This window comes from Amphibalanus amphitrite, unplaced genomic scaffold (genome assembly GCF_019059575.1).
Source record: "Amphibalanus amphitrite isolate SeventyFive unplaced genomic scaffold, NRLGWU_Aamphi_draft 000552F_arrow, whole genome shotgun sequence".
NCBI classification, from domain to species: Eukaryota; Metazoa; Arthropoda; class Thecostraca; order Balanomorpha; family Balanidae; genus Amphibalanus; species Amphibalanus amphitrite.
In genome coordinates this window covers 394,352-407,124 of record NW_024882046.1, presented here as the reverse complement: position 1 = coordinate 407,124, position 12,773 = coordinate 394,352, and the positions used below count along the sequence as shown (strand labels likewise).

The following is a 12,773-nucleotide window of genomic DNA, read 5'->3' as shown; positions in this document are numbered from 1 at the left end:
CATATCTAGCGCCGCCATTTTGACTTTTTTGACCCCTGTGACGTCATCTTTGACCTGACCTGAACATGACCTTTGTAAAAATTGTAGACCTTGTCCGTGCGTATCCGATGCCGTTTAACGCTTGTCGCTATCTTGCTTCGTTCTCGAGATCTCAGGGCCTGTGGCGGGACATGCGCGAGCTGCGCATCCGCGGCATCCAGCTCAACATGGTCGTCCGCCCCCCCCCCGTCGGTACGAAGTTGGCGCAGACCCCCGTCGGTGCGCGTGTTAATTTTCCCATTGGTCGTTAACCATCGTGAATGTATAAATGCGTATATGTCACATTTGATCCAGGGACCTCCAACACCTGGCATGGATGCATTTTCCAACTCTGCTACAAGGCCAGTCACAGGTACTGAGTGACCAATCTTGAGTGAGTTCAGGTGACCATGCTGGCGAGGAACCAGTCAGTGATCAAGCTTTTGTGAATCTTGTATTGTTAGTGGTTTGTCTGAATCCACTATAGTATTCATGCCTCTTTGTTGTTTCTGTTACAGGGCCACTTTTCAGAAAACAACATGGCGGGCTCATTTAAGAAGTACATTTTGAATAAATTGGGTCTGCTGCGATCGCTCTCTACAGACCAGCGTAACGGCGGTCCCAGCGTACAGCGCAACAACGCCTCCAACAATGCATCCGCCCACAATGCCGTCCAGGACCCGCCGCCGCCGTCGCAGCAGCCCGCCGAGGCCAGTCCCGACCAATCGGAGCGCTCGGAGCGCCGCGACGCCCCGCCCCGCGCCGCCGAGCGCCCTCTGTCGCCGGCCCGGCGCACTGCAGCCCTCCGGTCGCCACGCCAGGCGCCGCGCCGCCTCTTCCAGCGTCCGGCGGCCCTCGACCACAGCCGCGTCAGCCCGGCGCCCTGGAGGCCCGCGTCGTCGCCGGGCCGCGACCTGGCGCACCTGAAGGCCGTGCGCAGCCGCCGGCTGATGAAGGAGTACCGCGAGATCACGCGCAGCGTGGCGCGCCAGCAGGAGCCGGCCTTTACCGTGGAGCTGGTCAACGACTGCCTCTACGAGTGGAACATCCACCTGTTCAACATCGACCGCACCAGCGACCTGTGGCGGGACATGCGCGAGCTGCGCATCCGCGGCATCCAGCTGAACATGGTGTTCCCGGAGAACTTTCCGTTCTCGCCGCCGTTCCTGCGGCTGCTCTCGCCGCGGATCGAGCGCGGCTTCGTGATGGAGGGCGGCGCCATCTGCATGGAGCTGCTGACGCCGCGCGGCTGGGCCTCCGCCTACACCATCGAGGCCATCATCATGCAGCTGGCGGCCAGCCTCGTCAAGGGACAGGTGAGTGCTCTTCTCCAGCGGTGCATGTCCGACTGACGGGACAGCTCACAGGCTCACGACACGACTATGACTAAAAACCAGGTAAAGTTGCACTTAGATTGATTTCGTTTGGTTGCTTGAACCCAAAATCGTTACGAAAACAATTAATATGTTCTAAGACGCATTTATGTTTACACTTTACTTTATATGGGATAAAATGAGCTAGACTGTCGAGTGTCGGTGCTGAGTGCAAATCACAAACAAGAAAAGTTGATTTTCAAATCAAAATATCAGCCAGACAAGATTGTACACTTACAGCCCACCCATTGACGCTGATAGCCTCACTAACGAAACGACTTAACGACATTTGATTTTGGGCCGAGCGCTATTGATTTGCTGACAAAAGTCCCTGAGTCTAGCTAACACGGATATGTACATTGCGAGCTGCAACGCTATTCGATGTTTGTTCCGGAGATCGGACCGGAAGCTCGAACTCTGGTTCTTTGTAAGAAGAGGCCAAAATGAAATGTGAGCGCGATACAGAATTGAGCTGCCCATATTTTACATTCAAACGCCTGCGATTGTAAAACATTAAATGCGAGCTCTGCATTTGAAAAGCTATTAACCCTCGCATGTGTAGGGGGGGGGGGGTCGGATGGACCCCCCCCATGGTTTTTCGCGAATAACTCGCGTAAAAAGCGGCCGATCGCGACGAAACTTTCAGTACCCTCGCATTGATCAATTTTACACCTACCCTGAAAATTTCATGACCCTGACCCAAATGACCTTTGACCTGTGACCTCTTTTCCGAGACCATGTTTGGCCGGAATCGCGATTTCGCGTATGTCGGCTCGCACTAGCCGCGTGTTTGCAAGCTTTTCGTGGTTTCAAACGTTCAAACATGTAATTTGATGTTACTCCCGTGTGTGTCAAGGTCACCTGAAGGTCAGGTCAGGTCATTGACCTTTGGTGACCTCGGGTGACCTCGGGTCACTTTTTCGAGTTTTACATGTTTCTAGGCTAGTTTTTGGAGCTGAATTCGAATTTAGCAACCATTTGAACATTTACGAAGTAGTTTTGGTGACTTCGTAACATGTTACGAAGCTGTCAGAGGCGGTTGACACGTACTACGAATACCCGTCACGACGCCTACTGGTTGACCTGACCTGACCTGACCCGACCTGGTCTAAATGCTTCAAGACATCATCTGTGATCAAAACTAACACGATATTCGTGATCAGCACCCCGAAAAACCCCTAAGCAGCCACACTATACGACTTTCTAACAGGTCCCGATTTTCCCGACTTTGGGTCATTGACCTGACCTGGAAGGTCAACCAATGACCTAGGACCTTAAAATTGGGTATCATCGGCTTCCTCTCGTCACGGGCAACACGCTCGTTTTTTCCGCGAAGCTCTAGCTCGATCAGGGGCCAAACGGCAAGGGGGGGGTCCAACCGACCCCCCCCCTACACATTAGAAGCTGGCAAACGCCGCACACATGCGAGGGTTAAGTTGCTGCAGTGACTTTGGGTGTCTCGGCTGCTTCCTAGCGCCGATTGATCAGCTGTTCCGTCCCGAGAAGGGGCTGTAATCTCCGCCAGTTGTGGGGTGGGATCAGCTCGCACTCCGGGAAACGGGCTGAGCAGACCGGAAGGGCAGCTGCTCCTGGGGCGGGTTGGGCAGCTACTCCGGGGGCGGGTGGGGCAGCTGCTCCGGGGGCGGGTGGGCAGCTACTCCGGGGGCCGAAAGGGCAGCTACTCCGGGGGCGGGCGGGGCAGTTGATCCGGGGGCGGGTGGGGCAGCCGCTCCGGGGGCGGGCGGGGCAGCTACTCCGGGGGCCGGAAGGCAGCTAGCTGCTGAGGGGGCGGGTGGGGCTGCTGCTGAGGGAGCGGGTGGGGCAGCTACTCCGGGGGCGGGTGGGGCAGCTACTTCGGGGGCCGGAAGGCTGTAACGTCTAGCATCTAGCCGGTTTAAATTTTTATTTTCTGATCATACCTATACTGTACGGTGTTCACCCATCTGCTCCTCCGACGTGACCCGACCTGACCGGGACCGGAGATGAGCCCGTGCAGGCTCGGCCGCGCGGTGTGACAGTGTTAACATTATCCAGACGCATCGGCATGCGTCACCAGCGCCGGGCGCCGCCGCTTAATTGTTGATGTACAATAAATCAGAAGGTGCGGTGGCCGCCGGCCGCTCGGGTGCTAACGCCGGATGGAAAAGAACTGGAGTGGGCGTATCAGGGCAAAGGACACTCACTACCGGTTTGAACCAGTAACGAGTGGCTCGGCCTGACTACGCACACCCTCGGCTCTGGACCAGAGGAGGGCAGTTCACCTCGGGGCTCTGGAGCGCGCGCACCTCTTCTCAAAGACACTCTGCGTCTGAGGGGAGGGGCGGGGGAAGAAGTCCGAGAACCGACGAACGACAACCACGACCAAACGGCGTTGTCACATTGGTGCCTCAGCCCCGGATCGGACTTCAACTTCTGAACATCTGTGCCGCTCAAAGCCCTACAAAAGGTCAGTCTCAGCTACCAACTAGACTGAAATCAACTGGAAGTGAACTCTACCTCATTTCCATCAGAGGTCAGTTTCAACTCTATCGGATTCTGCCTCATCTCCATCAGAGGTCAGACACGGCTACGCCTCAACGCCATCAGAGGTCAAACTGGAACTCAGCTTGAACTCCAACTGGACTCAACTTGGACTCAGCCTGGACTCCAACTGGACTCTATTCGGACCCAGCCTGGACGCAAATCAACAGCAGCTCGATCGTGTGCAGCGGCATCAACCGATCAGCCAGTACACCTGCTGGAAAGCGTGCATTCAGCCAGCAACACCACATCAAAAGGTGTCCGACTACAGCATCGGTCCGGTTAAAAACTTGTCCGAGTTCAACTTTAACCATCTTCTGGGAACACCAGTTGCCCACGACCACCTTCCGGTGGCGCCTGTGGCTCACAGCCACCTTTCAACGAGTGACGACGACTACACCAGCGCCACAAGAGGCTCAAGAGGAGCCGAGCGCGTGAGTCTACAGCTACACCCGCGCCACAAGAGGCTCAAGAGGAGCCGGGCGCATAGACCGACAACCTCACCAGCGCCGAGCACAAGAGGCTCAAGAGGAGCCGGGCGCATAGACCGACGACACTGGCGTCAGCGGGCCGACCTATCGGTCCGCCGACAGATCATCCCGGCAGGCAGTCAACTGCTGCCACTCGCACTACCGCAGCCGATACTCGACCACCCGGAGGAGGGCGACTGTTGAATAAAACGTCAATACGCCGGCCGAAATCAAGTGAGTACCTCACACCAGAAACCAAAGAAACCCCGTTAAGTTCTCTTTCAAATATTAACCTAGTAAATCCGTGTAACTCTAACTCTAACGTCAACATGGACCCCAACATTCTAGCAGAAATTGCGAAATCAGTACGTGACTTGGAAAGAGGACAAAAGATTGCACAAATGATAGATTTAAAGAAAACGTTCGACGGATCGAGTGCCGATGCCCTAACAAAATGGTTGCAGATGATGGACTATGTTTGTGCCCGCTTGGACCATGACGACGCCCAAACGCTCCTAGTTGCCTCACAGACCCTGAAAGGTATGGCCCTTGACTTTTATATGGAAAACAGCTCGCAGATTACCACATGGCCCCAGCTCAGAGAAGTCATCCTGGACAGGTATGTACACCTCAACCCGGTGATAAGATCAAAGCAAAAGATTAGGACGGCCCTGCAACAAACAAACGAATCTGTCGCTGACTTTGCCGAGAGGATCAGAACCCTAGGAAAACAGGCCTATGCTGATCGTATAAACGAGAAAGAGGTAACAGAGACCCTTACCAACGCTTTCATAAATGGACTGCGCGACCGCCGACTCCAAGAAAATGTTGCCAGAAAAATGCCTAGCACTCTGGCAGAGGCCTACAAACACGCTCATCACGAACAACAGGTAAGGGAGCACGTTTCGCTGTTTAAGGACAACACTCATGGCTCTGAACCAATGGACTGCGACGCACTGAATAAAGAAAAAGCAAAGGACGACCACATTCAACAACAATTGAACCAGGTGACTGAAACTCTAAGCAATATTTGTCAGGTTCTAGTCGCCCAGAACCAGCCACCAGTCCCACAGCAACAGCCTCAGTTTCAAGATCAGCGTTTTCAGGTCCATCCACAGGTTTCACAGCGGTATCACAGCGGACAACCCCACTTCCAGTCATCCAGAGGTCAAAGTCAAGGTAACCGTGGTCCCTCTAACAACCGACCTCCACGACAGGAGTATCGGTGGACAAAAGACAACAGGCCCATATGCTACTATTGCGGCATAGCTGGACACGTCCAGCGAGCGTGTCGCAAACGTAGGGCAGACGCAGAAAACGCAAAGTCCCATCAGCAGCAGCAGCCGGAAAACTAGAAGGACCTCACCCAGAGGAACAGGTGAAGCACGTACAGGTGCTACAGGTAAGTGAACATTGCCCTTATGTAGACATTCATATAGGTTCCCACCCGTTTAGAACACTTTTGGACACTGGTGCTCAACTCTCTCTAGTTAGCAAAGAATTCCTTGAACTATGTGATCCTAAATTAGTGAAACCATGCTCAAAGTCGCCCAACATTTCCCTACGATCAGCTACCGGCCATACCTTAGAAATTTCGGAAGCAGTGCAAATTCGTATCACATTAGGCAAGGTCAGAATGTACCATGAGTTTCTAGTCGTTGAGGATTTCAAACATGATATGATTCTGGGTGTCGACTTCTTGAACATGAGAAAAGCAATCATCGACTTTGAATCACAAATACTTGTGATGGGAAGTTCTGTGTTTCCGTTGCAGCGAAAAACGCCACAAAACAAAAAGGAGGTCAATCTCGTGAGACTAGCGGAGGACGTAGACGTCTTCCCACGTTCAAGGGTACAAGTGAAATGTTCTATCGCTAGAAAGAAGCATACAGATGAAAATTTTGTAGTCTCACAACTGCCGTCATCACCCTGTTTCGAGAACGAACCAGGTGTTTTGTTGCCGAATGCACTGGTCAAAATATCAAAGAACAAGCATATTCCATGGGTGATTGCAAACGAAACCGGTAGACATGTACATTTCAAGAAAGGACAGGTATTGGGAACAGCGACCATGGTCAACAAGGATGAATTAAAGCCAAATGTTTCAACTGTAGATGCTGAAGCATCGGAGACAGAGAAGGACGAGATGGATATCATTTCAACATTTAATCTAGATCATGTTCCTTCCGAACAGCGTGAAGCTATCATTGAACTGCTGAAAAAGAACTTGGACGTCTTTGTACAAAAGGATGCTGAACTAACAACAACAAACGTAACAGAGATGACAATCAACACTCAGGATCATCATCCTTGTTATCAAAAGCCCAGACGTCAGCCTTTAGCGCATCAGAATATCCTAGAGGAACAAATCCAAGAAATGCTTAAAGCAAAGGTGATAAGGCGCAGCAACTCACCATGGCTCTCTCCAGTTATCATGGTCCCAAAGAAAGATGGTTCAATGAGACTTTGTGTAGACTTTAGGAAGGTCAATGCTATTACTGTTCGACCGGCAGCTAGCATGCCGTCAGCTGAAGATATCTTTTACGCGCTGGGAAAATCGAAGTTCCGTACGTGCCTCGACATGAAACAAGGATTTTGGCAAATTCCTATCAAAGAGGAGGACAAAGAAAAGACCGCTTTTGGAACTTCCTCGGGCGTGTATGAATACAATTCCATGCCATTTGGGACGGCGGGTGCCCCTGGGATTTTCCAAAATTGTATGAATGCTGTTTTAGGAGATGTGCGTGAATTTGCCCTAGCATTCGTAGATGACATCATTGTGTTCAGTGAAACGTTCGAGGATCATATTAGACATTTGCAAGAAGTCCTAGACCGCCTTCGAAAAGCAAACCTCAAATTAAAAATTTCGAAATGTGAATTTGTCAAAAAACAGCTCAATTATCTAGGGCACATCATTTCAGATGACGGTATTTCAGTAGACGCAGAGAAAGTGTCTGCAGTGAAGAATATGAAACCACCAGAAAATATTCGAGAAGTACGCAGTTTTCTAGGCATGACATCATATTATCGCAAGTATGTACCGAATTTCAGTAAAATTGCGAAACCCCTGACGGCCCTCACCAAGAAAAACGCTCGTTTCAAGTGGTCAGGCGAAGCACAAAGTGCTTTTGACTCGCTCAAGCAAGCGCTCCTTGAAGCCCCAATTTTAGCATTTCCGGACATCACCAAACCGTTCAAGTTGTATACTGATGCTTCTCAATACGCAATGGGTGCAGTTCTGATGCAGGAACAAGACGGTGTGAATCGAGTTATCCAGTACATTTCCCATCAGTTTTCAGAACAAAAACAAAAATGGCCTACAATTGAGCGTGAAGCGTTCGCCATCGTCTATAGTTTGGAAAAGCTTCGACCCATTCTGATTGGAACTGATGTGACGGTCTACACCGATCACAAGCCCTTGAAACATTTGTTTACGAGTGAAATGAAAAACCCACGCATTCAGCGCTGGGCGATCATTCTAGGAGAATATGCCTGTAAAATTGAGTACATATCTGGTTCCAAAAATGCAGCCGCTGACATGCTGTCTCGACTTCAAAATACGACAGAAGCAGGAGAATTGAACGATAACTGCCACCTAGACTGGCAAGGCGAACAGGTTAACGTAAACGTGATCGACAACGCAGTTAAAGGTCCAACCGAGAACGAATCTGAGGAAAAACAAACAAAACCACTAGACTATCACAATTTCAATGAGAAAGCGTTAAAGAAAGCACAAGCGGAAGATGAGGAGATACAAAGCATTATCACAAAATTAGAAAACGATGCGATCGACGCGCAAAACCCAGGCTTCTTTATGGAAAATGATCTTCTCTATCACTTAGAAAAAGGCACGAAAACCAGACCAAATGCTAAAAGGCAACTCGTTGTCCCAACAGCGTTGAGAAAAACTATCTTGGAAGGAGCTCATGATGGTTATCTTGGTGGTCATTTAGGCATCGAAAAGACCACCGACAAGGTCTTAAGGTCATACTACTGGCCAAACGTTTTGAAGGATGTTGTGCAATACGTCCAATCTTGCGAAACCTGCCAAAGAAAGAAACTTGTCAAAGAAAGACGACCTATGCAGGATATGCCAATGCCCTCAGCGCCAATGGAAATCGTAGGCATTGATACTTGCGGACCATTTCCTATTTCGGAAACAGGTAACAAATATGTGTGCACTATCGTAGATCATTTTAGTGGATGGCCAGAAGCCTACGCTATCCCGGACAAATCAGCAAACACTATGGCGCGAATTCTCTTGGAACAGTTCATTCCGCGCCATGGCTGTCCCAGGCTAGTGATCAGTGATCAAGGGACAGAATACTGCAATGCTTTGTTGGATCTAGTCCACAAAGAACTCGGCGTCGCTAGGATCCACACGTCCAGTTATCATCCCCAGTCTAACGGTAAAACAGAGCGTTTTCACCGTTGTATGAACGAGATGATCCAAAAACAAATCAGTGAAGATCAAACAAAGTGGGATGAGATACTACAGCCATGTTTAGGAGCTTATCGAATGAGTAAGAATGAGTCAACTAAGTTCTCGCCCTATTTCATCATGTATGGCCGAGATCCTGTTCTTCCTGTTGACACCCTCCTGCAGCCCCGTCATCGCTACACAGGAGAAGAGTACGTGCCAGCCATGTTCGAACATCTACACAACGCGTACACACAGGTAGCCAACAATATCCAGCAGGCTAGGGAACACAACAAATCACTCATTGCGAGCTCAGCTAAACCATCAAACTTTAAGCCAGGAGATCTGGTATTCTATTTCGATCCTTCAGTTCAACCAGGTGACTCTTCTAAACTGACGCTCCATTGGAAAAACTACTTCCGTGTAGTGTCCAAATTAGGAATTGAAAACTACTGCATCAAAAACATGATCACAGGAAAAACCAAGATAGTACATTCAGAAAACTTGAGACTCAGAGATTCAAATGACGTGTGGGACAGATCGTATCAGACGATCAGGAGACCTATACAGGTAAGTGATATGCCGGAAGAACATCCAGTTAGACAGCAGCCCATGCGTGCTGCTCGGCTACCGTACAGCGACCAAAGTTGGTTCGCTGACTATGAACCGGCTACACCATCGTATCCGTTAACGGTAAGTCCGCAACAAGCGGAAGAAGGTATTGCACAAGGTCCGCTACCGCCTTCAGCGACAACCGCCAGCCCCGCTGTTCACTCGCCATCCTTGCCTGAGAATGGTGAGCACGGTCAGCTGACACCGTCGTCACAGAGGAGTATTTCACAGGGACAATTACCGAGGCATAGATATGACCTCAGGTCACGCGGTTCGGTCGCTGAACCAAGTGACGCATCGACTCCTCTAGAAGGTTTTACGTATCAACAGGCTCGGTACGTGCCAAAGCGACAACGCGATTTATCGACCGAGCGGACCGACAGTAAACGACCTCGAGTACAATTTGACTTGGACTGTTTGTCTAACGGGACAGCAGGCCCAAATGTAGTCCTGACTCAGCGACCATTTGTGGAGGAGAACATGACGCAGACTGCTCTGTTCCCTGATTGGCGCTCGATGGTCTCAAACGTTTTGCTGTATTGTGCAACAGTCCTGTTTCCCAGCCCCGGCTGGTGATCGTTGTTTCTGTCGTTACAGGCGCAACCATGAGGATTGGAGCGATGATTGCACTCCTCGGCTGGCTCATGATCGTACTTAGGCGCTCATGTTCCTCCCCGACTTATTTTAGTTTTCCCCGTTTCACTGCTGTACGCACAGCGATGCCCAGTACACCTGAGCCCGCCGTGGAAATGCAGGAGCTGCCGCCAATGGTTTCGCCTCCACCATCACCTGTTGGTGGCTTTGTTGACGTCGACTTATCAGCTTCAGTTTGCGTGCCATCGACCGTGCCGGACGCGGCGCCACCCTTAACCCTCGCGGGCCCGGGGGGGGGGGCGTTTTTCGCCCCCCCTGGCGAATATTTGCGTTAACTCCCGAACGCTTAGGGATAGGAAGGCGAAACTTTCAGTACCTTTTCTCCCATCAATTTGACATCTTCTGAAGTAAAAAATTTGGACCTAGCCCCCTTGATGACGTCACAAGGTCCATTTTTCTAGACCCCTGCACGGCAAACTTAGGCGTCACAGACGCAAACTTCAAATAGCTGCTAAAAATAGAGTTTTAGAGATAAAGACAAATTACGAGCACGGCTGTGTAGCGTTTGACCTAGAGAAAAATAGAAAAATAGTTTTGGTGACCTGAGGTCAGAGGTCAGGTCAACGACCCCGAAATGTGGTTTTAGTTTTTCGCAAATAACTTCGACAAAAATGGTCCTAGAGCTACGGCAGTGGTACCATCGCATTCGCCTTGTCAAGCCGCGTCGAATGATATATATTTTGTTCGGAAAAGGTCAAGTTTCATGTTGACCTCATGTGACCTCGAATGACCTCTGGTTGACCTTGACACATGAAAGGTCGTTTATGATGGATTTGTACCCGCTGATCACGAATCTGGCATCTATTTTCCTCTAAGCCTTCATTTAGAGCTTCCGGATGGCAAAATTGTCTTATTTATTATTACTAACTTGAATCAGTGAAATAGCCTCTAGCAGGGATACTCTTCTGTGACCTTGACCTTTCAGCAGCCTTGTATCGTAAGATGAACCACAAATAGGGAACTGATAAGCCTCAAAACATTTCAAAACATCTTGGAAGTTAGCACGCAAGATGTGCGAAAAAGTGCCAAGTTTGAGGTCAATTTTGAGCGTGACCTTGACCTTGACCTTTGATTTGGAGCACATTTTCAGAATCCTCAGATTCTCTTCTTTCGTTTGACACCCAATTTTGCCGGTTTGGTGCAGCCTGCCGTCCTCTAGAAGGCTTACTTTGAGATCACTACACATGTGCCGGTTTTGGCCTTTGACCTTGACCTCTGACCTTGAAAATTGACCTGAGGTCAAAAATTTTAGGTGCATTAGAATCGTCTCGTAAGGACCTTTCGTTTGGTATCGCTTTCGTTTCCGTAGCTCCCTTATTTACGGAGTTAGACAGGGGGGGCGAAAAACGCCCCCCCCCCGGGCTGCGGTGGTTGGGATTACCCCCCGGGCCCGGCCGGGTTAAGCGCCACTCCCACTGCCTCGGTCAAGGTCGTGTCTGGGCTACAGAGCCCATGACCGACTCACCTATCCCCTCTGGTGTGAGGTACCGCTGCTTTTCTGCCGACGTACTGCTTGCCACTTGCTGGCAACGCGACGTGTTGTAGTGATCATACTGTAGTGTGTTGTAGTGTGTTGTGTGCCATCGGATGAAGTGTTGTACTGGGTAGTGTAGAGCGTTCCTGTGCCCTTCAGGCGCCGGAACGTCTTCAATTTGTAGCAAATTGCTTCTTTTATAAGGGGGGGAGGTATTGTAACGTCTAGCATCTAGCCGGTTTAAATTTTTATTTTCTGATCATACCTATACTGTACGGTGTTCACCCATCTGCTCCTCCGACGTGACCCGACCTGACCGGGACCGGAGATGAGCCCGTGCAGGCTCGGCCGCGCGGTGTGACAGTGTTAACATTATCCAGACGCATCGGCATGCGTCACCAGCGCCGGGCGCCGCCGCTTAATTGTTGATGTACAATAAATCAGAAGGTGCGGTGGCCGCCGGCCGCTCGGGTGCTAACGCCGGATGGAAAAGAACTGGAGTGGGCGTATCAGGGCAAAGGACACTCACTACCGGTTTGAACCAGTAACGAGTGGCTCGGCCTGACTACGCACACCCTCGGCTCTGGACCAGAGGAGGGCAGTTCACCTCGGGGCTCTGGAGCGCGCGCACCTCTTCTCAAAGACACTCTGCGTCTGAGGGGAGGGGCGGGGGAAGAAGTCCGAGAACCGACGAACGACAACCACGACCAAACGGCGTTGTCACAAGGCAGCTAGCTGCTGAGGGGGCAGGTGGGGCAGCCGCAGCCACCTCCGCCGGGCTACTGTAGCCACATCAGCTCCACCCAGGCCAGGCACCCCACCCTGGCCCCCTCCCCACACCACTCAAGCAGCCCTTCAGAACACACACGGCCAAACGGCCACCTGGGCTATGTGTGTTGAGCAGCTGGTTATCCTGGATCCTCGAGCATTCCACCAAAACGTACTACGTAGGTCTTCCGAGGTTTTACGTATGATATAACTATATCTGATCGGAGACATAACTTTTGCGAAATCCATTTAAACATATTCAGCAATTATTCTTTGAGATATGTCGTCGTAAATGTGGCATTAGTTCTGTGGAGCCGAAATGTTGTCATGGCTTTGTTCACTGCACTAAATGCAGTCTCTATCGTCCGGCATAATATGGTGGGGAACACTATGAGTTGCTGAAATGGTATATCACCGTTGTGAGACTATTTATGAGTATTTAATTAGGATTGCTGGTGCTGAGC

At 50.6% G+C, this 12,773-nt stretch overlaps 1 protein-coding gene across 1 annotated transcript in view; it reads left to right on the top strand.

The window, feature by feature from the left end:
• Positions 1 to 536: 536 nt before the first annotated feature.
• Positions 537 to 12,773, top strand: part of LOC122393755 (ubiquitin-conjugating enzyme E2Q-like protein 1) — a 41,755-nt gene continuing 29,518 nt past the window's right edge. The window contains exon 1 of the mRNA XM_043390087.1: positions 537 to 1,334. Coding sequence (XP_043246022.1) covers positions 558 to 1,334 — 777 coding nt within the window. The 5' untranslated portion in view covers positions 537 to 557. The remainder of the gene's footprint in view (positions 1,335 to 12,773) is intronic.